General features: G+C 38.4%; 1 protein-coding gene across 1 annotated transcript in view; it reads left to right on the top strand.

Annotated features, from left to right (window-relative positions):
• Positions 1 to 27,726, top strand: part of DIP2B (disco interacting protein 2 homolog B) — a 624,447-nt gene that overhangs the window by 376,786 nt on the left and 219,935 nt on the right. Inside the window, 3 exon segments of the mRNA XM_053708237.1 lie at positions 2,121 to 2,212; positions 17,061 to 17,171; positions 25,503 to 25,626. Of these exon segments, the coding sequence (XP_053564212.1) occupies positions 2,121 to 2,212; positions 17,061 to 17,171; positions 25,503 to 25,626 (327 nt within the window).

The following is a 27,726-nucleotide window of genomic DNA, read 5'->3' as shown; positions in this document are numbered from 1 at the left end:
GTGGCGAAAGGTTAGGGAAGCAGCGGTCTGTTGACCGCTGCTTGGTAAATACGCTGCAGTCATAAAGGGTGTGAAGCCTGCTGAAGGCTTTGATAAATCAACCCCCAATAATTAGGAGCCGGCCCATTTCTAGAGCACTATATGGCAGCAGTTTCACAAGAATGTTATCCATTTGCAAGAGCACTAGATGGCAGACACCTACCTAGGTTTCCCTTCAATAAAGAATATTATGGAAACAAAGCAAATTTGATAATAGAAGTAAATTGGAAACTTTTTAAATATTGTATCCTCTGTCTAAATCACAAAATACATTTTTTGGGGTTTCATATCCCTTTAATGGGTAGTGTTATTATATATAATAATTGCAACGTTTACTTTGGGTGTTGAATTGTTTGACTTAACTTGAAAATGTAACAAGAAATATCATTCAACCTTATTTATAATAATACATTCTGACTTGGTTAATACTTTAACTCCATGACATCATTTAAAGGGACAGTCTACCCCAGAATTGTTATTGTTTTAAAAGATAGATAATCCCTTTATTACCCATTTCCCAGTTTTGCATAACCAACACAGTTATAATAATATACTTTTAACCTCTGTGATTATCCTGTATCTAAGCCTCTGCAAACTGCCCCTTTTTTCAGTTCTTTTGACAGACTTGCAGTCTAGCCAATCAGTGCCTGCTCCCAGATTACTTCACGTGCACGAGCACAGTGTTATCTATATGAAATATGTGAACTAACACCATCTAGTGGTGAAAAACTGTTAAAATACATTCTGAAAGAGGTGGGCTTCAAGGTCTAAGAAATTAGCATATGAACCTCCTAGGTTAAGCTTTCAACTAAGAATACCAAGAGATCAAAGCAAAATTGGTGATAAAAGTAAATTGGAAAATTGTTTAAAATGTCATGCTCTATCTGAATCATGAAAGTTTATTTTGGCCTAACTGTCCCTTTAATGGCGTCTTGAAGCAATGCAAATATCTCATTGATCAATCTATTTTTTTGTGATTTCTTAGTGCTGATTCTCATCCAATCAGAATGTGTCATTACTTTATCTTAATGAACTCTTGGCCTCTTTTTACAATCTGCTGGATCAAAAGTACAGTAGATTTATTGTGATTAGGGTCTTCTGGCTCTTCTTTTTTTTTCAAATTCCACCCAAGAGGATTTTTAATAAATTTGGGCGAACTCTCTCCTCTTCTAGTTGCAAAGGCCATGGTAGGATGTAGGGGCGTAGGAACCATTTAACCAGCTTCTAGATGTTACTCTGGAGTCCCTTTTGTTGCCCTGCAGTTTAGGTACCGGTTGTTAGTAATCTCATACTAAGTGTTTGTTTTATTTCCCCCCCCCCCCCCCCCCAAACACCCATAATAAAAAGTGATTTCAAAAGATATAAATTGAATTAAGGTACTTAAAATTAATGCTTTTGTTTGGTTGCTGTCAATGTGATATACTTGAAAGCAACTGCAATACTTTTGCAGTCATGATGATTTGCTGTGTTAGGCTTTTGATATTATTATTGGTTATTTGTAGAGCGCCAACAGATTCCGCAGCGCTCTTAGGTCTATTATATTATTGGTTGAGTTAAAGGGACATGAAACTCAAATAAATTCTTTCATGATTCAGATAGAGAATACAATTTAAAAAAAGTTTCCAATTTACTTCTATTGTCAAATTTGCTTCATTCTCTTGTTATTCTTTGTTGACAAGATATCTAGATAGATAGTATGCACATGCCTGAAGCACTAGATGACAGGAAATAGCACTGCCATCTAGTGCTCTTGTTTATGTATAACATTGTTGCAAAACCGCTACCTTATAGTGCTGCAGACACGTGTACACTTCTGAAGTTACCTTGCTGCTTTTCATCAAAAGATAACAAGAAAACAAAGACAATTTGATAATAGAAGTAAATTGGAAAGGACTTGTTTAAAATTGTATGTTCTATCTGAATCATGATTTTTTTGTTGTTGTGGTTTTATATCCCTTTACTTTAAGACGTGAAACAGAAGATGCCTTATTCAGCAAAAATGTTTTTCTTTAATGGGATTGGTTTGATATTAATCACAGGTTTTTAAAAGCAATAGCTCATTTGACATTGTTATTTTCCAGGCAAACTGTGGACAAGAAGCGTTAGGCTTGCTTATACCCTGCTCAACAAACTGGGAACCAAAAATGAACAAGTTCTTAAACCAGGTGACAGGGTAATGTATATTTTATTTAATACATACAAATATTGTTTGCATGTTAAACTGTGTGTAAAGTAAGATGTTTATAGGTAGCGAGGAAAAGTAAATGCTGATAAAATATTGCTAATGTTTTAATAGCTGTGTGAATTACAGATTACTCAATGCACCAATACGTTACAAATATTAAAGGGACATGTAACCCAGACTTTTTATTTTCTGAAACAGATAAAAACAGGTAAAAAAAAAAAGCTTCCAATTTACTTCTATTATTAAATTGATTAATTCTCTTGGGGTTTTTTGTTAATGGGCATACCTAGGTAGGCTGCATGCACTTTTCTGGAGCACTACATGGAAGAAAACACTGTTGCTATCTAGTGCCCTTGTAAATGCATAATATTGCTAAATGTATTCTTGCAAAACTGTTGCCAAATAGTGCTTCAGACAAGTGCGTGCACCTAAAACTACTTACCTGCTTTTCAATAAAGGATACCAAGAGAACAAAGTAAATGGCATAATATAGTAAAGTTAGAAAACTTATTTTTTAAATTGAATGCTCTGTATGAATCTTGAAAGAAACATTTTGGGTTTCATAACCCTTTAATATAAAGCAGGCTAGAAGGTTATATTAATGATACAGCAATTTTAAATCGTTGTTGTAGAGCAAATTAAAAATAGCAGAAGTGAGGTTTAATCTCATAATTATCCAACTTTGCCAATTATAGTAAATTGTATCCAACTTACCTGTAGAGATGTCTGAAGGAAATTGACGTTTTCTGACAATGCTAGCACAACATTAACTATATTGTAAAAAAAAAAAAACATGACCAGAAGATAATTGTATGTTGAGTACAAAAATGGTATCTAAATATAGGATTGGTTAAATGGAGTCATATATAATGTACAGATCCTCCATTAGGATTGATAGTAAGTGACTGGAATTCAGCCACATTTTAATTTACCGCACGTCAATATAAATTGGTAGTTTGACTTTAATTGGAAATTAAGAATAATATAGTAGTTGTCATTGCAGACATTACGTCTTTATTAAATTGCTTGTTTGCTAGCTTATATAGGCCTTTATACTACTGACAGTAGAACTGTTTTAGATAAGAATTAATTATAGTACAAATCTGTTTGAAATAGTAACATTTACAGGCACAATATTTGAGCATTTATATAATGTTTTAATACTTCGCTTAATAGTACCATCTTGAATATAAGCAGCAGTAAGAGGTTATTTCTACTACTTCAGATAAAAAATTATTATGTCCTGATTCTGTTCACCATTTGTAGGTGCACAATAAAAATCTTTATTTATTATGTTTCCATATTATAAAAATATAAAATTATTGGCAATATGTTTCTGTAGAATTTTTTTGCTTTTATTGATAGGATACGCTTTTGTGAATCAAAAATGACTTTTATCATTCAGGTTTTGTGGTTTGCTAGCTAATTAACATGTCCCTTGTGTAGTTAATTAGGCGTAAGAGCTGAACCACAGGACTGACATAATAGGTGTTTGTTAAAATGCAGTCATAGAAACAATGGTAAGCAAATAGTCTTATTGCTTATAGCTAAGAGTTTATGGTATGCAGCAGATGTAGTGTGTGTATGTTCTCATAGGACCATGTTTAATTATTAGTGGGTAGGCATCATCTAGCTGCAGGAGTAAATTGGAACAGTTTGAAGGGTTGAGATATCCTGCTTTTATGCAATTCCCCGTCCTGTTTGTGTTGCTTCAATCTCTGCCTCTTTGGCTATAGGTGGGCTGACTAGAAGGTATGCTTCATCTGAAGAGTTTATTTTTTTTAACAGATAAAGAAAGAAGGACACATTTGCACCTGCAAAGATTGTCATTCCCTATCATCACGTGAACCCCTGCCTGTGACATTAGTAATCATCCCCACATACAGACACCTTTGTTGGGTTGATTAAATTATCTTTTAATTTATAGACTATGGCAGACTTTTAGAGGGTACCAAATGCTGGTTTAGTTCCACTCAAACATGGTGTCACTACAGAACGCCATGTGAGACTAATCGGTTTGATTTCTTTGACTGTGTACTCAAAATGATATTCCGGCATGGAGCAGAAGATATAGACTATCTAGGTTGTAGAAAAACACTACTACATAATCTGTATTGCCTTGTTGGTCTAGGTCCGCTCTCGGCAAACCCAGGAGCCGGTGAGCCACCGGCTCCTAGAATTTTATCCCTGGTTCCTAAGTTTTAGGGTTATTCTCCAAATATCTATATACGAATACCACTGTCTGGCTCCTAAAAGTATGTCTGGCTACTAAATATTCTTACTGGCTCCAACATTTTAAACAGATTTGTCAACCACTGGTCTAGGTCAAGAATAGAAATCTAATGTTGTATTGCAGATAGACAATAGAGTGTGGATTAACAGGGTGCTTTCAAATTAGGAGAATTCACTAGTCGTGTTCTTCAGGAATTAGTCCTTGGTCTTGTTAATTAGAGAAGCGATGTCACTTTACTGACAGTAACAGAGGAGTAAGGAATTATTATTAATTGTTATTAAGACAGAAGTTTGGTAAACAATGCATTATTACAGCAGGTAAGGCCAGTTGGATACTTGGTTGTATTAAAAGTGATATTAGCAGCAGGTAAAGGTTCCTATGTTACTTTATAGCTCCCTAGACCTCATCTTCTTTATTGTTTATAGTTTCAGAGATAATGTCTCCAGATTGATATCAGTAAAATAGAAACCTTTTTTAAAGAGGGGCTACTATAAATATTCATTGATCTTGAAAATAAACTTTACAATTAAAGACTATATGACCTTAATATGTGTAGCTTGGAAAAGTTGATATGATAAAAAAAAAACTTTCAAGTATATGTGATTAATTTAAAGTGACCATAAACACTTTATAATTATAAGTTTGCAAATTTAAATAACTTTCCAATTTATTTCTGTTATCTAATTTGTTTAGTTCCTTTTATTACATTTTAAGAAGCTTTTAGAAAGGATTTGTCCTTTTTCAAAACTCCCATTTTGAGATTCATCAATTTAAATCTTACATTTTTTATTTATATAACTGGTGTTTTTTTTCTGAGCTTTTCAGTTTTTAGAACACCACAACAAAATTAAATTCTGCTTTAAGGGAGGAACTAGAATACTTTCTCCAACATAGGTGTGTCCGGTCCACGGCGTCATCCTTACTTGTGGGATATTCTCTTCCCCAACAGGAAATGGCAAAGAGCCCAGCAAAGCTGGTCACATGATCCCTCCTAGGCTCCGCCTACCCCAGTCATTCTCTTTGCCGTTGTACAGGCAACATCTCCACGGAGATGGCTTAGAGTTTTTTAGTGTTTAACTGTAGTTTTTATTATTCAATCAAGAGTTTGTTATTTTGAAATAGTGCTGGTATGTACTATTTACTCAGAAACAGAAAAGAGATGAAGATTTCTGTTTGTATGAGGAAAATGATTTTAGCAACCGTCACTAAAATCCATGGCTGTTCCACACAGGACTGTTGAGAGCAATTAACTTCAGTTGGGGGAACAGTGAGCAGTCTCTTGCTGCTTGAGGTATGACACATTCTAACAAGACGATGTAATGCTGGAAGCTGTCATTTTCCCTATGGGATCCGGTAAGCCATGTTTATTACGATCGTAAATAAGGGCTTCAAAAAGGGCTTATTAAGACTGTAGACTTTTTCTGGGCTAAATCGATTCATTATTAACACATATTTAGCCTTGAGGAATCATTTTATCTGGGTATTTTGATATAATAATATCGGCAGGCACTGTTTTAGACACCTTATTCTTTAGGGGCTTTCCCAAAGCATAGGCAGAGCCTCATTTTCGCGCCGGTGTTGCGCACTTGTTTTTGAGAGGCATGGCATGCAGTCGCATGTGAGAGGAGCTCTGATACTTAGAAAAGACTTTCTGAAGGCGTCATTTGGTATCGTATTCCCCTTGGGGCTTGGTTGGGTCTCAGCAAAGCAGATACCAGGGACTGTAAAGGGGTTAAAGTTCAAAACGGCTCCGGTTCCGTTATTTTAAGGGTTAAAGCTTCCAAATTTGGTGTGCAATACTTTTAAGGCTTTAAGACACTGTGGTGAAAATTTGGTGAATTTTGAACAATTCCTTCATGTTTTTTCGCAATTGCAGTAATAAAGTGTGTTCAGTTTAAAATTTAAAGTGACAGTAACGGTTTTATTTTAAAACGTTTTTTGTACTTTGTTATCAAGTTTATGCCTGTTTAACATGTCTGAACTACCAGATAGACTGTGTTCTGAATGCGGGGAAGCCAGAATTCCTATTCATTTAAATAAATGTGATTTATGTGACAATGACAATGATGCCCAAGATGATTCCTCAAGTGAGGGGAGTAAGCATGGTACTGCATCATTCCCTCCTTCGTCTACACGAGTCTTGCCCACTCAGGAGGCCCCTAGTACATCTAGCGCGCCAATACTCCTTACTATGCAACAATTAACGGCTGTAATGGATAATTCTGTCAAAAACATTTTAGCCAAAATGAACACTTATCAGCGTAAGCGCGACTGCTCTGTTTTAGATACTGAAGAGCATGACGACGCTGATAATAATATTTCTGAAGGGCCCCTAACCCAGTCTGATGGGGCCAGGGAGGTTTTGTCTGAGGGAGAAATTACTGATTCAGGGAACATTTCTCAACAAGCTGAACCTGATGTGATTGCATTTAAATTTAAGTTGGAACATCTCCGCATTCTGCTTAAGGAGGTATTATCCACTCTGGATGATTGTGACAAGTTGGTCATCCCAGAGAAACTATGTAAAATGGACAAGTTCCTAGAGGTGCCGGGGCTCCCAGAAGCTTTTCCTATACCCAAGCGGGTGGCGGACATTGTTAATAACGAATGGGAAAGGCCCGGTATTCCTTTCGTCCCTCCCCCCATATTTAAAAAATTGTTTCCTATGGTCGACCCCAGAAAGGACTTATGGCAGACAGTCCCCAAGGTCGAGGGAGCGGTTTCCACTTTAAACAAACGCACCACTATACCCATAGAGGATAGTTGTGCTTTCAAAGATCCTATGGATAAAAAATTAGAAGGTTTGCTTAAAAAGATGTTTGTTCAGCAGGGTTACCTTCTACAACCAATTTCATGCATTGTCCCTGTCGCTACAGCCGCATGTTTCTGGTTCGATGAGCTGATAAAGGCGGTCGATAGTGATTCTCCTCCTTATGAGGAGATTATGGACAGAATCAATGCTCTCAAATTGGCTAATTCTTTCACCCTAGACGCCACTTTGCAATTGGCTAGGTTAGCGGCTAAGAATTCTGGGTTTGCTATTGTGGCGCGCAGAGCGCTTTGGTTGAAATCTTGGTCGGCTGATGCGTCTTCCAAGAACAAGCTACTTAACATTCCTTTCAAGGGGAAAACGCTGTTTGGCCCTGACTTGAAAGAGATTATCTCTGATATCACTGGGGGTAAGGGCCACGCCCTTCCTCAGGATCGGCCTTTCAAGGCAAAAAATAAACCTAATTTTCGTCCCTTTCGTAGAAACGGACCAGCCCAAAGTGCTACGTCCTCTAAGCAAGAGGGTAATACTTCTCAAGCCAAGCCAGCTTGGAGACCAATGCAAGGCTGGAACAAGGGAAAGCAGGCCAAGAAACCTGCCACTGCTACCAAGACAGCATGAAATGTTGGCCCCCGATCCGGGACCGGATCTGGTGGGGGGCAGACTCTCTCTCTTCGCTCAGGCTTGGGCAAGAGATGTTCTGGATCCTTGGGCGCTAGAAATAGTCTCCCAAGGTTATCTTCTGGAATTCAAGGGACTTCCCCCAAGGGGGAGGTTCCACAGGTCTCAGTTGTCTTCAGACCACATAAAAAGACAGGCATTCTTACATTGTGTAGAAGACCTGTTAAAAATGGGAGTGATTCATCCTGTTCCATTAAGAGAACAAGGGATGGGGTTCTACTCCAATCTGTTTATAGTTCCCAAAAAAGAGGGAACGTTCAGACCAATCTTAGATCTCAAGATCTTAAACAAGTTTCTCAAGGTTCCATCGTTCAAGATGGAAACCATTCGAACTATTCTTCCTTCCATCCAGGAAGGTCAATTCATGACCACGGTGGATTTAAAGGATGCGTATCTACATATTCCTATCCACAAGGAACATCATCGGTTCCTGAGGTTCGCATTCCTGGACAAACATTACCAGTTCGTGGCGCTTCCTTTCGGATTAGCCACTGCTCCAAGGATTTTCACAAAGGTACTAGGGTCCCTTCTAGCTGTGCTAAGACCAAGGGGCATTGCTGTAGTACCTTACTTGGACGACATTCTGATTCAAGCGTCGTCCCTTCCTCAAGCAAAGGCTCACACGGACATTGTCCTGGCCTTTCTCAGATCTCACGGATGGAAAGTGAACGTGGAAAAGAGTTCTCTATCTCCGTCAACAAGGGTTCCCTTCTTGGGAACAATAATAGACTCCTTAGAAATGAGGATTTTTCTGACAGAGGCCAGAAAAACAAAACTTCTAGACTCTTGTCGGATACTTCATTCCGTTCCTCTTCCTTCCATAGCTCAGTGCATGGAAGTGATCGGGTTGATGGTAGCGGCAATGGACATAGTTCCTTTTGCGCGCATTCATCTAAGACCATTACAACTGTGCATGCTCAGTCAGTGGAATGGGGACTATACAGACTTGTCTCCGAAGATACAAGTAAATCAGAGGACCAGAGACTCACTCCGTTGGTGGCTGTCCCTGGACAACCTGTCACGAGGGATGACATTCCGCAGACCAGAGTGGGTCATTGTCACGACCGACGCCAGTCTGATGGGCTGGGGCGCGGTCTGGGGATCCCTGAAAGCTCAGGGTCTTTGGTCTCGGGAAGAATCTCTTCTACCGATAAATATTCTGGAACTGAGAGCGATATTCAATGCTCTCAAGGCTTGGCCTCAGCTAGCGAGGGCCAAGTTCATACGGTTTCAATCAGACAACATGACAACTGTTGCGTACATCAACCACCAGGGGGGAACAAGGAGTTCCCTGGCGATGGAAGAAGTGACAAAAATCATTCTATGGGCGGAGTCTCACTCCTGCCACCTGTCTGCTATCCACATCCCAGGAGTGGAAAATTGGGAAGCGGATTTTCTGAGTCGTCAGACATTGCATCCGGGGGAGTGGGAACTCCATCCGGAAATCTTTGCCCAAGTCACTCAGCTGTGGGGCATTCCAGACATGGATCTGATGGCCTCTCGTCAGAACTTCAAAGTTCCTTGCTACGGGTCCAGATCCAGGGATCCCAAGGCGGCTCTAGTGGATGCACTAGTAGCACCTTGGACCTTCAAACTAGCTTATGTGTTCCCGCCGTTTCCTCTCATCCCCAGGCTGGTAGCCAGGATCAATCAGGAGAGGGCGTCGGTGATCTTGATAGCTCCTGCGTGGCCACGCAGGACTTGGTATGCAGATCTGGTGAATATGTCATCGGCTCCACCTTGGAAGCTACCTTTGAGACGAGACCTTCTTGTTCAGGGTCCGTTCGAACATCCGAATCTGGTTTCACTCCAGCTGACTGCTTGGAGATTGAACGCTTGATCTTATCGAAGCGAGGGTTCTCAGATTCTGTTATCGATACTCTTGTTCAGGCCAGAAAGCCTGTAACTAGAAAGATTTACCACAAAATTTGGAAAAAATATATCTGTTGGTGTGAATCTAAGGGATTCCCTTGGGACAAGGTTAAGATTCCTAGGATTCTATCCTTCCTTCAAGAAGGATTGGAAAAAGGATTATCTGCAAGTTCCCTGAAGGGACAGATTTCTGCCTTGTCTGTGTTACTTCACAAAAAGCTGGCCGCTGTGCCAGATGTTCAAGCCTTTGTTCAGGCTCTGGTTAGAATTAAGCCTGTTTACAAACCTTTGACTCCTCCTTGGAGTCTCAATTTAGTTCTTTCAGTTCTTCAGGGGGTTCCGTTTGAACCCTTGCATTCCGTGGATATTAAGTTATTATCTTGGAAAGTTTTGTTTTTAGTTGCAATTTCTTCTGCTAGAAGAGTTTCAGAATTATCTGCTCTGCAGTGTTCTCCTCCTTATCTGGTGTTCCATGCAGATAAGGTGGTTTTACGTACTAAACCTGGTTTTCTTCCAAAAGTTGTTTCTAACAAAAACATTAACCAGGAGATTATCGTACCTTCTCTGTGTCCGAAACCAGTTTCAAAGAAGGAACGTTTGTTGCACAATTTGGATGTTGTTCGCGCTCTAAAATTCTATTTAGATGCTACAAAGGATTTTAGACAAACATCTTCCTTGTTTGTTGTTTATTCCGGTAAAAGGAGAGGTCAAAAAGCAACTTCTACCTCTCTCTCTTTTTGGATTAAAAGCATCATCAGATTGGCTTACGAGACTGCCGGACGGCAGCCTCCCGAAAGAATCACAGCTCATTCCACTAGGGCTGTGGCTTCCACATGGGCCTTCAAGAACGAGGCTTCTGTTGATCAGATATGTAGGGCAGCGACTTGGTCTTCACTGCACACTTTTACCAAATTTTACAAGTTTGATACTTTTGCTTCTTCTGAGGCTATTTTTGGGAGAAAGGTTTTGCAAGCCGTGGTGCCTTCCACTTAGGTGACCTGATTTGCTCCCTCCCTTCATCCGTGTCCTAAAGCTTTGGTATTGGTTCCCACAAGTAAGGATGACGCCGTGGACCGGACACACCTATGTTGGAGAAAACAGAATTTATGTTTACCTGATAAATTACTTTCTCCAACGGTGTGTCCGGTCCACGGCCCGCCCTGGTTTTTTTAATCAGGTCTGATAATTTATTTTCTTTAACTACAGTCACCACGGTACCATATGGTTTCTCCTATGCAAATATTCCTCCTTAACGTCGGTCGAATGACTGGGGTAGGCGGAGCCTAGGAGGGATCATGTGACCAGCTTTGCTGGGCTCTTTGCCATTTCCTGTTGGGGAAGAGAATATCCCACAAGTAAGGATGACGCCGTGGACCGGACACACCGTTGGAGAAAGTAATTTATCAGGTAAACATAAATTCTGTTTTTCAATACTTTCAAAAGTATATTTAACCACCTGCGCTTGTTCTGCAGCCTTTATGGCTTATGAAAAGTGTGTTCTTTCTTAAAGGGATTCTAAACCCAAATTTCTTTTTCTTTTATGATTCGGATAGAGCATGCAATTTTAAGCAGCTTTCTAATTTACTTCTATTATCATTTATTCTTTGTTCTCTTGCTACCTTTATTTGAAAAAGCAGGAATAAAAGCTTAGGAGCCGGCCCATTTTAGGTTGAGAACCTGGGTTGCGCTTGCTGATTGGATGGCTAGCAAGCCCTATCCAGGATACTGAACAAAAAATAGGCCGTCTCCAAAGCTTTCATTCCTGCCTTTTCAAATAAAGATAGCAAGAGAACGAAGAAAAATTGATAATAGCAATAAATTAGAAAGTTGCTTAAAAGTGCATGCTCTATCTGAATCGTGAAAGAAATTTTTTTGGGTTCAGTGTCCCTTTAAAGAGATATGAAACCCAAACATTTTCTTTTGTGATTCAGACAGAACATACAAATTTAAAAAAGTTTCCAATTTTCTTCTATAATCAAATTTGCTTCACTCTCGAATTTGCTTCACTCTCGTGATATTTTGTGTTGAAGAGATACCTAAGTAGCTGCCATCTAGTGCTCTTGTAAATGGATAGCATTCTTGCAAAAACTGCTGCCATATAGTTCTTCATAAATGGGCCGGCTCCTAAGCATCCATCCCTGCTTTTCATCAAAAGATTCCAAGAGAATGAAGAAAAATTGATTAAATAAATAAATTAGAAAGTTGTTTAAAATTGCATGCTCTATCTGAAATATGAAAGAAATAAAATTGGGTTTCATATCCCTTTTAGCTTCAGGCTTCTTCCATGTGTGGTATAGTAGCCTCCTGAGCCTCAGTGGGATAGTTATGCAAGTCGTCCTCCAATCGTTTGATTCTAAAACTTCATAGAAAAGGATGAAAGAGAAATATAAAAATTGGGAGTAGACAGTAGACACTAAGCAGTTATGCCCAACTTCTTCTTATATTTAGTATTCATGCAAAACTTCAGGCTTCATTAGTGAAATAGCAGTGTTTTTTATAGCACTCAGTTTGTATTTTTTGTAATAAGTCAGGTGCTGGAATCAACCAAATGCTGGTAACCGCATCCATTTTGGGAATATTTTCACTAACAAATAATGTAACCTAAGGTTTTGCTCATCTAATATTTAGCTTTTCAGCCAAGTTGGATCTAACAAAAATCCTAAATGATTAATTTTTAATAAATGATGTTGTTTATAATTATCTCTTACCCTCGCTAGATGTTATGTACTAACAGGTCAGGGCGCTATACTGGCATGAATGAGTGTTTGATAAATTACCTAGGAAGCAAATATGATTCCTAATCTTGTGTGCATATAATACATTTGGTGTTGGGTAACCTTTCTGTGTAATAGTAAAATATTTTATAAAGACGGCTGACAGAAATACAATGTAAAACATGAGCACCCTAACCAAATGAGTTTGTCTTTTGAGTGTTTTTTTTTTTATTTATTTTTACTTTGTACTATGTATGTCATGTCTTTTAATATCTTACCTTTGTGTCTGTCTTCTTGTCCTATCGTTGCTGACCATGCACTTCCGTTGGTTGAGTATATATTTTTTTCCAACTTGTATTTGTAATCACAGAAGGTATATGGCATGCATTAGTTTCATCATAATTAAGGTAGATGCCGAGAGCACATTGGTTAACATTGTGCATGTACCTTAAATTGGAAAAATAGTGAAGAGTAAATATACTAAATGTCACCCTCTTGTTTGCTTTGTATGACAGTGTATTCTCATATACCTTCTATATTTTACAATTAGCATTTTGTTGCCTTTCTAAAAAAAAAGCTTTCAAGGTAAATTTTTTTTTTTTTTTCAATATTCTTTAAAAAAATAAAAACTGGCAAAGAGCTTTTGTTATGACACAAATACATTACTATACCATATATATATATATACCGTGTGTATGTATGTATATATATATATATATATATTTATTTATTTTTTGCAAGAGGGTGATCAACATAAGAAATGTACTACAAGACTCCAGTGTAAATATAATCTGTCTCGCTCTATAATTAAGGCTTTGCTGTCTTTTTGCCTGTCTCTTGGTGCTGCCAGTCACATTGCTAGATCTACTCAGCTGCTTATTTCCTCTTTCAAACTGGAGTTAAGAACGTCTCATTCAGTATTAATTCACAGTGGTCTCTATAGGTTGTATGTAAATATAATCTGTCTCTTTCTATAATTAAAACGTTGCTGTCTTTTTCCTGTCTCTTGGTACTGCCAGTCACATTGCTATACCTACTACCTAATCCGCTGCTTATTTCCTCTCTTTTACACAAGAGATAAAGGGACACTGAACCCAATTTTTTCTTTCGTGATTCAGATAGAGCATGTAATTTTAAGCAACTTTCTAATTTACTCCTATTATCCATTTTCTTCTTTCTCTTGCTATCTTTATTTGAAATAGAAAGCATCTAAGCTAAGGAGCCAGCCAATTTTTGGTTCAGACCCTGGGCAGCACTTGTTTATTGGTGGATGAATTTATCCACCAATCAGCAAGAACAACCCAGGTTGTTCACCAAAAATGGGCCGGCATCTAAACTTACATTCTTGCTTTTCAAATAAAGATACCAAGAGAATGAAGAAAATGTGATAATAGGAGTAAATTAGAAAGTTGCTTAAAATTGCAAGCTCTATCTGAATCCCGAAAGAAAAAATTTGGCTTCAGTGTCCCTTTAAGAACGTCTCATTCAGTATTAATTCACAGTGGTCTCTACAGGTTATAAGTAGCCAAAAGTTGCCTTCTCTTCTACCCTCCATGTTCCCAGCCTTAAAATGTCATAGGGATACAGTGGATGTTTCCTTCTTCCATTTTCCCCTAGTGGTCACTTCCAAGAAGTATGGCTAAGCTGTGTGCCAAAGAGAGGCCTCCATGATATTGTTTTTACATAGAAAATAGATTTCTCCTCATTTTCACAGCATAACAAATTCTTTCAGACCCTACTCTGTCAGGTATTCTTGATCACATTTCAGGGCCTTTTACACCCACACAAGGAAGGCCAAGGATTTTATTTATAAAAGGATCTTAAAAAATACTTTTTCCCCTAGCACGTTTCATGATATCCAGTCCTGTAAAAGATCAAGTAAGGACATCATTGCAGGATTTTCAATAGACTATTATGACATTGAATAACTTGACTTGCATATCTGATCATGCTGTTTTGAGAGTTCCTTCACTTGCATCAAAATTTCTTTTCCTCTGGTTATTTACCCTGATTTGTTTTAGTTTATATTTTTGGCCTAGTTACAGAGTCCCTAATTGTAGTGCACAGTGACTTCTCATTGGTTATTAATACTTTGAAGAGTACACACAAACACTTGGCAAACTTCATCCTTCATTCAGAATTGAAAGAAAAAGCAAACAAGAATTTACATTTACATCCCACTAAAACTGTTCACTTTAAATATGTTCTTCCTGTGTTTACACTAAGATAAGGCAGTGTTGCTCACAGCCCCTGATTTGCTGCCAAAGGTGATGTCATCTGTTGCTCAAACTGTTCATCATTCTGCCCAAACCCTTTATTGACTAGAAGACTTTCTTACCCTTGGGGTATTAAGCGCCATATGTAAAATACAGTTAAACAAGGGCTTAGGGGCTCAGGCTAAGCCATGTACCCAAGACAATGTGCTTAGTTAAGCTGTCACTTATCAGTTGTATAATGATAAATATTGTCCTAAATGAAAGTCAAGATGTTTAGCACATTAAAGGGATAGAAAAGTCAAAATTAAACTTGCGTGATTCAGATAGAGCAAGTAATTTTAAGACACATTTCATTTCACTTCTATTTTTAAATGTGCTTATTTTTCTTGGTATCCATTGTTGAAAATGAATATGCTCATATCTTACACTAGTGGGAGCTAGCTGCTGATTGGTGCTTGCACACATTTGTCTCTTGTGATTGGCTAGCCAGATGTGTTCCGCTAGCTACCAGTAGAGCAATGCTGTTCCTTCAGCAAAGGATAGCAAGATAATGAAGCACATTTTATAATAGAAGTAAATTGGAAAGTTGTTTCAAATTGTATGTTCTATCCAAATAATGAAAGAAAATTTTGCAGTTTCCTATCCCTTTAAATGGACATTCCAGTCAAAATATAAATGCACATATATTTATTGGATTTTTGAATAGAAACATATTTGCAATATACTTGTATTGGCAAAAATGCTTCTAGTAAGAGTTATCACTTTTTTAGTGTTTAAAATTTTTCTGTGCATGTGAAGCATAGATAGATATTTTCACTACACCCATATTTTAAATAATGCAGCTGCTCAGATCATCACTGGGGCTTGTATTATGTCAGCAATTAACAAATTGAGTCATTACCAGATGGTACAAGCACCTTAGTCTCTCCGAACAAGTGTTGTGTTTAAAATGCTGGTGCACGGTGCATACTTAAATACACTTTTGAAACAGCTATAGCTTATATTAGAAGCCTTTTTGCTAATGCATGCATATTACAAAAAGGCTTCTGTTCAATACCGAAATGAATCCATGTGGTTTCCAATTTTGGCTGAAATATTCCTTTAATATTTTAGTCTATAGAATGAAACACATATAACTTTTTTTTTTGCTGCTCTATTTCTTACCTTTGATTATTTTTGAAGATTAAAGAAGCTATGTATTTTTTTATTCATTTTGAAATAAAATCCAATGTTTTCTCAAAACGTCTATAGACTGCAGTTTTGTGTTACTTTTATTTGCTCATGATAAGGTCAGCTTTCCCTCTAAATAATAACATTCTCAGGATACTTTTTTAATGTTGAGTTCCAGTAGAGATGGCGCAGGTCCTGTATTCCTCTTAGTATAATAAATTGTCACAAGGTGTGTGGATCTCAAATGAAATTCCAGATGTCACCGAGGATGAAAAAACTTCACTGGTGTATATAGAAGTTTACCATGAAATATGGGTGCTGTATACTCGGCTCTTCACAGTGAGATTCCTCCAGTCTACAGATGCAGTTGGGCTGGGGATTTAAAAGAACACTCCGGTATTGAAATTGGTAGCAAACTCTAAAAAAAAAAAGCAACAAATACTTCCTTGGAGCCCAAGGTCAGGTGATTTCACAAATCCAACAAGATAGATATTTGTTTAAAAAGAACAAACTTTTATTAAGACAGCTCTACGCATTTCGATGATTATACCGTCTTTTTCAAGAGCAAAAGTTAAAAAGAAGGTAAAAATATTGTTGAAATAAGAACAATATTTTTGAAAAAAATCTTTGTTGCCTAACTTTTGGGGTGGTCTCATGTATTGTTATTAAAGGGACATGGACAAATAGCTGTCTCTATGACTGTATAACAGTTACTGAAGCATATACTGTAAAAGGCATGTAATTGATTACCAAATTCCTGTGAAGAAGATCTGTTTAAGCCCCTTCATGATAATCTGTTATTCTTATTAAAGCCAAATAATCATAAAGAGTTTGCTGCTCCAGGGTTTAATATAAGCAAGAAGACAGGTTCATTATAGGGATAAAGTTACATGCTCTTAATTTGTTAGATCATGTCATTTTATAACTAGCCATGCTGCAATGCTATGTGTTTAACCCCCGCAAAGGGCAGTTTCTGCTTGGAACTAGCAGTGCTCAGTTGCTCCATAGCAGTATTTTTACTATGTGTTTAAACCATGGAAAGGTTAAAATATAATGTCCCTTTTTTAAAGCATGTAATGTAGAATTGGATTAACAGTTGTATTCTAACTCTCACATTTAACTATTCAAATGCTTTAGTCATTGTTCTTTAATTAATTTTGTCTGATTGCTTTCATTTTAGGTTGCTTTGGTGTACCCCAATAATGACCCTGTCATGTTCATGGTTGCTTTTTATGGATGTCTCCTTGCAGAAGTGATCCCAGTGCCGATTGAGGTACCTCTTACTAGAAAGGTAACATTGAAATTTAGAGTGATGTTGGATAGACTTTGAGGCCACCAAATTCCTGCAACCTTACGTTACAGATGTTTATTGCTCGTTACCAATTATACTTAAGCAGTAGCCAATGTATGTACATATACTGTGTGTGCATATGTATATGTGTGTATTGTATGTAGTGCTGGGTACAATATTTGTAACTAATTAGGATTCACATAGATATCCTACATGTTTTGGTCTCAGTGACAGATTTAGTATGTTTCTCTACATACTGCAGTCTACCTTTTTTTTTTTTTTTTTAAATAAAGGTTTGTCTGAATAGAAGGAAAGGACATTAAATGCTTTTGACATTAGTTTAATCTCTTGCTGATTTTTATAATCTCATTAATTAATCTCATCTGTTGGTCTTTAGTGAAAAATATTTGAGTTGATTTTAAGTTCTTAAAATATGATATCTTAGTCCAGCTCTTAACATGCATCTGAAATTATATTCCCTTATCACATTAGTGTATCAAAGTAGTTACATTCTTAAAGGGGCATTCTAAGACAGAAATCATATGTTGTAATTCATTAGAGCATGTCATTTTTGTATTATTGAGTTTTAACAACTACGGCTAGATTACAAGTGGAGCGCTATTGTAACGTGCGCTTGTAAAGGGGCAAATAGCCAGCCATTACAAGTGGCTGGTTAATGCTCAAACAAGCTCGCGATTTCTCTTTGTGCTTAGCACAATTAGACCTCTGGTTAATTAAAAAAGTGCCCCAATTGCTCCCCCCCCCCCACAAAAAAAAAAGAGAAAAAAAAAAAAGAGTACAGTAGTTACATATAAAATAAAAATATTAGCATCTTTATTTTTAAAATAAAAAAACTGCCAAAGCAGTTATAAGGGGTTAAAATGAGGGGATTTTGGATGTTTGAAGAAAAAAAAAAAACACAAAAAAAAACCAGCACCGCCTTTACATTGCGATCTATGGTTGACTGTGTTTTCACTATAAATATATATGTATATGCTTATATACATTCGTGTAAATATTTGTATATAAACACATAAATATGTATATATACTGCGCGAATTGCCCGCTCTGCTAGGTGGTTTGCTTTGTCTCACAGCATGAAAACGAGGTTCCTATTGGAGCCTAAGGAAGCGCGCCCTCGCGAGCGGATAGGCTTCCAGGCAATGCGTAAGGTCGCTTTCGCATTGCGCCTAACTTGTAATACCAGCGCACATTTACATACGCTTGTATTACTGAGTGGAGCGCAAATATCCACTCATAATCTAGGCCTATGTGTTTAACCTCTGCAAAGGGCGTAAACATATAAAAGTAATTTCTTGCTCTGGAGCTCCCAAACTAGTAAGTTGCGGCAGTTGCATTACAATTGTCAGCTATGCCCAGCTCAGGAGTTGTACTGCTTGTGATTCCTGAGCAGGACTTTTTCTGTATGTTTAGCTGTTTTATGAATTGGAACATGGCATTGCTGTATTAGAATGTCTCTTTAAAGCAACCTCACATCTCCTTTTATCACTAGTTATGCATATTTTATTTTGTCCACACATAACACATTAGCTCAGTACTTCCTTCCCAAGGTAAAGCACTTCTGTGTGCACGTTACCCAGAGAACAAAAACGTTGCTTTTTTATTGGGATGTGTCCCTTGAAGAAAAAAAATCATTACCTTTTTGTCTTCTTTTGGTCAGGGAAGGGTCCACTGTGTATGACGAAAACAAAAAAACATGAAAACCATTGAAAAATTCTATTAAACCATTTGACTGAAAAATTAGGAACCTTTTTTTTTTTATATTATTTGCTACTGAGGTCATTAAGAAAGTATTTTATATTGACTGTAGATTTGCTCCTTATAAACAACCATTAATAGTTATCTCTATAAAATATCTTATTTTTATTAAAATTTACCAAGCAACAAAAATTATAGCCCATGGCAATTTTCTTTCTAATGACACGGTGAGTCCACGGATCATCTAATTACTATTGGAAATATCACTCCTGCCCAGCAAGGGGCGGTAAAGAGCACCACAGAAAAACTTTTAAATATCACCTCCCTTCCCTCCAACCCCAGTCATTCTCTTTGCCTACGTTAGAGCAAGGAAGTGGTAAAGTTAGGTGTTGGAAAGAAAATTCTTCAAGCAAGATTTTATTATTTTTCAAGCAGTGCAAGATTTTTCTGCCTTGTCCTATGGTGTAGCCATAGTCCATATCAGTCTCTTCAGTAGAGCAGTGGTGGCTTTCAAGCAATGGGAACTTGTGGGGTACAATCTTTACTGCGCCTCCCATGTATTTAATGCTGCCCTATTCGTGCAAGCCTGAGTAAGATTACTCAGTCTTTGTTTTTATTCACAGGTCCATGTGAGGGAACTGGCCTTCTCAAACATAGTGAGCTGCTGGGCTGCCTGGCAGAAGTCTTAAGGTAAGTGCTAACTTTATTTTTTCTGGGACACATAATGCAGAAAATAAAAGGATGGCACTTTAAAATATGATTTGGGACAAGAGACATTCCTCCTATTGTTTGGGGGGGATCACTTTATTATGGCAGCAATAGCAGGCACTGGGGATGAGGAATTATGGCTCAGTGGTGGTGTTTTTATTATTACTTACTCCCTACGGCTTTGGTAATGTTTTTAGCCGATCGGGAGTTTGACGTTGTAACGCCCACGATGGGCGGGGTTAATTGATGCTGCATTTTCTGTTGCACTTCCTGTGTTACGGAGCGGAGAAGAAGCTGCGTCACAGGCATTAGATGAATAGCGGTTACCGGAATAGCAGTTGAGTCCGGATTTTCTAGCAGGATAATCTCTCTGTTATCAGTCAGGCAGGTAAGCACCATAGCAAAGCTAAGCTGAGGTGTAAAGGTGTCCGGAGGGGTTTTTGTGCTACTTTATATCTTTATTGCAGTAAAATAAAGCAGTTTCGTTTTAAAATTTAAAGGAACAGTAACATTTTTTTTAGGGTATTTTCTACATAAAATATTAGTTTGGATATCTATTCTGTTTATTGGTGAATAAAGATGGACCAATAGGTCTTGCAGGATGTTACATGTACTTTATGTTTTAATCCTAATGTGGAACCACCAATCCCTTTCTGTTCCTCATGTATTGAGAGAACTTTACATTACAGGGATAGACTTTTTTTCTGAGCCAACATTGTCTAGTGCGGATGCTGTTCAGGAGCCTTCTGACAAAGTTCAAAGTATGCCGCAGCTTTCTCCTCAAGCGTCCCAAGATTTATCGTCCATACAGCCAGTCCCCTGCGCTTGCTCTATTACTCCACCTGGAGTTTCCTTGCAAGACATCGCTTCTCTAATGTCCTCAGTGGTATCTGATGCCTTGTCTGCTTTTCCCATGCTGCAGGGAAAGCTTAAGAGGAAATCTAAAAATGAGTGAGTAAGGTTGCTGACACAGTAGTGGCTATTCCGAATGCCCCTTCCCAGAAATCTGAGGAGGAAAATACTTTGGTAGCACCTGAGGGTGAAATCCCAGACAGTGTAATTCCTTATGCTGATACTGAAGTTTTCTTTCAGGTACCCTGGACGATTTCAACACTACCGTCGTAGTCAATCCTAAGAAGTTGAGTAAACTAAACAAGTATTTTGATATACCTTCCATGGTGGAGATTTTTCCTGTACCGGATCGAGCTACAGAGATTATTGCTAGGGAATGGGAGAGACCGGGTATCCCTTTTTCTCCATCCCCTATATTTAAGAAGATGTTTCCTATAGCAGACTCTATTAAGGAGTCTTAACAGACGGTACCCAAGGTGGAAGGGGCAATTTTCACGCTTGCTAAGAGGACCACTATTCCTATAGAAGATAGTTGTTCCTTTAAGGACCCTGTTGACAATAAATTAGAGGGGTTACTTAAGAAAATGTATGTACACCAGGGTTTACAATGGCAACCTGTCGTGTGTATTGCTACCGTCACTAGTGCGGCAGCATTCTGGTTTGATGCTTTGTCTGATTCTATTGAAACAGACACTCCCCTCGAAGAAATCCAAGATAGGATCAAGGCCCTTAAGCTGGCCGATTCCTTTATTACGGATGCCTCCCTACAGGTTATTAAACTAGGAGCAAAAATTTCTAGTTTTGCCGTATTGGCTCGCAGAGCCTTATGGTTGAAATCCTGGTCTGCGGATGTGTCATCTAAGTCTAAGCTTTTGGCGATCCCTTACAAGGGATAGACCTTGTTTGGGCCAGGTCTGGCTGAGATCATTTCAGGCATTATGGGAGGAAAAGGTAATTTCCGCCCCCAGGATAAGAGGAATAAGCAGAAGCGACGTCAAAGTAATTTTCGTTCCTTTCAAAACTTCAAGGGTAAACCTTCCTCTCCCTCTACAAAACAAGAACAGTCCAAGCCTTCCTGGAGGTCCAACCAGTCGTGAAACAAGGGAAAGCAATCTAAGAAGCCAGCCAATGACTCAGTCAGCATGAAGGGTCTGCCCCCGATCCGGGACCGAATCTGGTGGGGGGCAGACTATCCTTCGCTCAGGCTTGGGTTTGGGATGTTCAGGATCCCTGGCGGTGGACATCGTGTCCCAGGCATACAAACTAGAGTTCAAAGCTGTTCCTCCTAGGGGCAGGTTTCTTCTCTCAAGATTATCTGTAGACCAGATAAAGAGAGGTGTTCTTACCCTGTGTTCAAGATCTTTCTGACCTGGGAGTGATAGCTCCTGTTCCAATGCAGGATCAGGGTCTGAGATTTTACTCCAATCTGTTCATGGTTCCCAAAAAAAGAGTACCGTCCTTCAAAATGGAAACTATTCGTTCCATTCCTCCTTTGGTTCAAGAGGGTCAATTTTTGACAACGGTAGATTTAAAGAACGCGTACCTGCATGTTCCCATCCACAGGGACCATCACAAGTTTCTGAGGTTTGCATTTCTAGACAAACACTTCCATTCGGCCTTGCCACAGCTCCCAGAATTTTCTCAAAGGTTCTGGAATCCCTGTTGACGGTGCTCCGATTGCAGGGCATTGCAGTGGCGCCTTATCTGGACGACATTCTGGTTCAGGCGCCATCCTTTCAACAAGCAAAATCCCACACGGAAATGTTGTTATCCTTTCTGCGATCTCACGGATGGAAGGTGAATTTGGAAAAGATACCATAAGATATGGCGCAAATATCTTCATTGGTGTGAATCCAAAGGCTACTCTTGGAGTAGAGTTCGGATTCCTAGAATTTTGTCTTTTCTCCAAGAGGGTTTGGAGAAGGGTTTATCGGCAAGTTCCTTAAAGGGTCAAATATCTGCCTTATCTATTTTGTTACATAAACGTCTGGCGGACGTACCAGACGTGCAATCGTTCTGTCAGGCCTTGGTCAGAATCAATTCTGTGTTTAAGACGGTTACTCCTCCTTGGAGTCTTAATCTAGTTCTTAAAGTTCTTCAACAGGCTCCGTTTGAGCCTATGCATTCCTTAGATATTAAGTTGTTATCTTGGAAGGTTTTGTTTCTTGTTGCTATTTCATCTGCTCGTAGAGTTTCAGAGCTCTCGGCATTACAGTATGAGTCTCCTTACCTTATTTTTCATTCAGATAAGGTAGTTTTGCGTACTAAGTTAGGGTTTATCCCTAAAGTGGTTTCAGATAGAAATATTAATTAGGAAATTGTTGTTCCTTCCTTGTGTCCTAACCCTTCTTCTCAGAAGGAACGTCTACTGCACAATCTGGACATGGTGCGTGCATTGAAATTCTATTTACAGGTGACCCCAGAGGCAGAACTTTTTTTCACTTTCTGCGATGATATTTTTTTACTGAAAAACTTTCTGCAGGTCATTTTTAAAGTGAAGCTAAAGTTACCTTGATGTCTATCTCAAATATCTTAATCTTACATCAAAATTAATATGACTTTCATTCATGATTTATTTTAAAAATGATTGTAATAAAAGTAATATCCGTTTTAACTCACTGTTTTCAACTCCGCAAAATCAGCCTGTGTTTTTTTTTTTTTTACCCTCTTGATCACGTTTTTAAGTCAGCCACTAGAAATTCTGGTCGTTAGGCGGCCGTCACTCCACGTCATCTGCCGACTTGATAATATGCGCATGCGCTACTCTTTATTCTCCTGTTTCGCGCATGCGTGATCCTATTACATCTGGATTCCCATATTACGAGAGTTCTTACGGCCGCCTCTAATACGGACACACTGTTAATTAGAAGCTGCAACTTCTGGTGGCCCTAATGTTGAGTGGTGCAGCGTTTTGTATGTTTCCGTCCCTTATATGAGTAATGGGTGTATTGATTGTATTAAAGAGTAATGGGTGTATTGTTATGGGTGTATTATTATGGGTGTATTAAAGAGTAATGAGTGTATTGTTATGGGTGTATTATTATGGGTGTATTAAAGAGTAATGAGTGTATTGTTATGGGTGTATTATTATGGGTGTATTAAAGAGTAATTTGTGTATTGATTGTATTAAAGAGTTTGCACAATTTGTCCAATCTGCAAATCGCCGTTTTCACTGAGCCTCGTGAATGCGCTTATACAGACTTATCGCCGATTGACGCATGCACAGTTTTCACTGAGCCTCGTGAATGCGCATTTACAGACTTACAGACAAGGAAAGCAGGAAATAGTAGTTGGGAGGAGTCAGGCATCATAACGGTGGGTCTTTTATATATTGATTAAAAAAGCTATAAAAGAAAATATTAAAAAAAAAAAAAATCTAACGATTAACTTATGTTTGCAGTAAATAATGGAAATATGTCTTTAAACTAAAGAAACTTTACCTTCACTTTAAATAAAATTCAAATTTTAAATTAGGCAGTTACACTAAAGCACCAGTTCAAATGTAATGTGTTAGTTAACTGGAGAATAAAGCAATATTTAAAGTTTTATAATATAGTGCGAGTTGAAAATTGCATTGCAAATTAGCTGCAGAGATACTCTAAAAAAAAGGTGCATTGCTTATACAAACGTTTTACATTCAGAAAAAAAAAACAGCTTTGCAGACTGTGAAAGGCTAGGGTACGGGCTTGAAACGATTTCTTAGAGCCAGTCAATTAATGCACTACTACTTTGCAGCGCTACTGCATATTTGACTGTTCACTTCAAACAGTATGTTGCTCTGGAGGAACTTTGATAAGGAAAACGTACACAGTGCAGTCAGAACAGCTCTGTTTGAAGAGAACAGCCTAATGTGAAACAGCACTGAAAAGTTACATCGCTAACAGTTTCTGCATGTGCCTTGTTCTTTCTGCAGACATGCTGTTTTTTCTGCGATGACATCTCAGACCACTGTATGTTCTGCCTTGGGACAGGTGACTAAGGATTTTCGTCAGTCTGTGGTTTTCTCTGGAAAACGTAAGGGATAGAAAGCTATGGCTACTTCTCTTTCCTTGTGGCTGAAGAGTATCATTCGCTTGGCCTATGAAACTGCTGGACAGCAGCCTCCTGAGAGAGTTACGGCTCATTCTACGAGGGCTGTTTCCTCTTTCTGGGCATTTATAAATGAAGCTTCTGTGGAACAGATTTTCAAGGCTGCAAATTGGTCCTCTCTTCACACTTTTTTTAAATTCTATAAATTTGATACTTTTGCCTCGGCTGAGGCTTCTTTTGGGAGAAAGGTTCTTCAAGCAGTGGTGCCTTCAGTTTAGGTTCCCTGTCTTGTCCCTCCCTATCATCTGTGTCCTCTAGCTTGGGTATGGATTCCCAATAGTAATTAGATGATCCGTGGACTCACCGTGTCATTAGAAAGAAAACAAAATTTATGCTTACCTGATAAATTTATTTCTTGACACGGTGAGTCCACAGCCCACCCCCCGTTTTTTCTTAAGGACAGGGTTTTTTGTTATAAACTTCAGACACCTTTGCACCTTGTTGCTTCCTTTCTCTCCTTTGCTTCGGTTGAATGTCTGGGGTTGGAGGGAAGGAAGGTGATATTTAACAGCTTTGCTGTGGTGCTCTTTGCCGCTTCCTGCTGGGCAGGAGTGATATTCCCAATAGTAATTAGATGATCCGTGTCAATAAATAAATAAATTTATCAGGTAAGCATCATTTTTGTTTTTCATACTAATAAGCATATCAAGTAATTTTGTATCTAACTGAGCCCCATCTGGTGCATAGCACATAATTAGATATTCCTAGAATGCTCCAAGCTGTAATTCAACTAGAGATTTTGTGCTGGGTTGCATATTTTGGGTGCCAATTTTTTGCCAAGAGAAAAATTGCAGTGATAACTGAAGAGGATGTTGGGGCTCTTATTTTCTGGTTGTTTCTAACAATAAGGGACATTTTACATCCATTTGGTTAGAAATGCTTAATATACTATCAGAGTGATTTTCCATCAACCTATTTTGGTGCAGTCTATTTGTAATTCGTTTTCTGTTTCATCTCAAACAGGATGCTGGAGGGCATCAGATTGGTTTTCTGCTGGGAAGCTGTGGTGTGAAGCTTGCACTTACTACTGAGGTTTGCTTGAAAGGGCTGCCAAAAACACAGAATGGGGAAATTGTACAATTTAAAGGTGGGCCTCAGCATTTTCATTTCATAGTTGTTATAGTTTTGTTCATAAATCTTCGTAAATGTGGTTATTGCTTCATTCAACCTGTATTGCTCCCAAATTACTGTAACATTGTGTTTTCTTACATTCAGTTCAGGTCAAAATACAAAGAGTAGTAAGAAAAAAACATATCTTAAAGGGACAGTCTAGTCCAAAATAAACTTTCATGATTCAGATAGAGCATGTCATTTTAAACAATTTTCCAATTTACTTTTATCACCAATTTTGCTTTGTTCTCTTGGTATTCTTAGTTGAAAGCTTAACCTAGGAGGTTCATATGCTAATTTCTTAGACCTTGAAGCCCACCTCTTTCAGATTGCATTTTAACAGTTTTTCACCACTAGAGGGTGTTAGTTCACATATTTCATATAGATAACACTGTGCTAGTGCACGTGAAGTAATCTGGGAGCAGGCACTGATTGGCTAGACTGCAAGTCTGTCAAAAGAACTGAAAAAAGGGGCAGTTTGCAGAGGCTTAGATACAAGATAATCACAGAGGTTAAAAGTATATTATTATAACTGTGTTGGTTATGCAAAACTGGGAAATGGGTAATAAAGGGATTATCTATCTTTTAAAACAATAAAAATTCTGGTGTAGACTGTCCCTTTAAGGCTTTTCATAATGGTAAAGGCAGCTGCAGTTGATAAAATGAGAACCCATGCGGAAAGTATTTACTGATTGATTAGAATGGCTTTAAATGTTAAATACTTGTGCAGATTATTTTGTACTTCTCCTTCTAATGAATTGGGATAAACAACTTTTAAGTAACTCAAACTACTTAACCAATTTAAAAACAAACAACTAAAAACGAATAATCATGCACAGTTTGTTTGCCACTAACTCTACATGTGTTTAAAATAAGTTATAATTTCATTATTTCTTATGGAAATTTTTTTTGCAAGAATTTTGTTCTGATCACCAATCCACACACAGCCAGTTTTAGTAACCTTATCTGTAGTTATAAGCATTTATAAAAAAATAGGCCTCCAATGACACATCTCAATGAATTTAAAGTACCTGTTCAGGCAGCTATGATATATATGTGTATTGTATTTTCTTCTTAAACGGGAAGAGTCAACAGCTGCATTCATTACTTTTGGGAATTCAGAACCTGGCCACCAGGAGGAGGTAAAGACACCCCAGCCAAAGGTTTAAATACCTCCCCCACTTCCCTCATCCCCCAGTCATTCTTTGCCTTTCGTCTCAGGTGGTTGACAGAGAAGTGTCAGAAGATTGAAGATAGTCTCTTATGGAGGGTAGTACTCTTTGAAATGGGACTGGAGTTTTAAGTAATCCTGTCAGCCTCTCAGTGAGAGCATGGATGAAAATTAGAGTCCGGAGATGCAGGGGGAGTTCTTCTGCGAAACCATCCCGACTCATATTAACAGCTCCTGGGTAATCAGCGTTGACGAGTTTCGCTGCCTGCCTTTATTCACTCAAGTCCATGTCAGAAGCGATGCTACTATCTGTCACACTTGAAGGGCAGTGTTCCTGTTCCACGGCGTATATTCCGGTAAGGTTGTTTCATTTTATTATGTGAATGTAATGTTAACGAAAGAAGCCTGGGCCCCAGTGGGACTCCTTTATCTTAAATAGAATCAAGGGTTATCTCCTGAGGTGGGGTTATTGAACAGGGGGGACTTCAATCATGTTTATGTGATTTTGTCTGCTAATGTGTAGTGATACGTCTGCTCATGGCTATTTGGACATAATGGCCGATTGCGTGGTCCTTGGGACTGGCACGCTTTTTTGGTTTACACGATGCACCTCGTGACCGGGTGTGGTCATGTTGTATTCTATTTCCGCACCTTGACTGAGTGGCGACGGAGGGAGTCTGTTCGTTAGTTGTCTGGCTCACGGGAGGTGGTGAGTGCCCCAGCCATTGGGGGGGTGTAAGGTGCCATTAGTGTCCATATTTACAATGTTCAAGTTATGGAGGATTCTGATTTTTTTGGAGACAGATATCTCTGATTCGGAGTATACGACTTATGATGAATATGAAATGGCCAGGGTTATCCATGCCCATCAGTTATGTGCCGATTTGCCGTTTTAGAGTACTCTCT

This window comes from Bombina bombina, chromosome 3 (assembly GCF_027579735.1).
Source record: "Bombina bombina isolate aBomBom1 chromosome 3, aBomBom1.pri, whole genome shotgun sequence".
NCBI lineage: Eukaryota > Metazoa > Chordata > Amphibia > Anura > Bombinatoridae > Bombina > Bombina bombina.
This window is presented reverse-complemented; position numbering and strand designations above follow the sequence as displayed.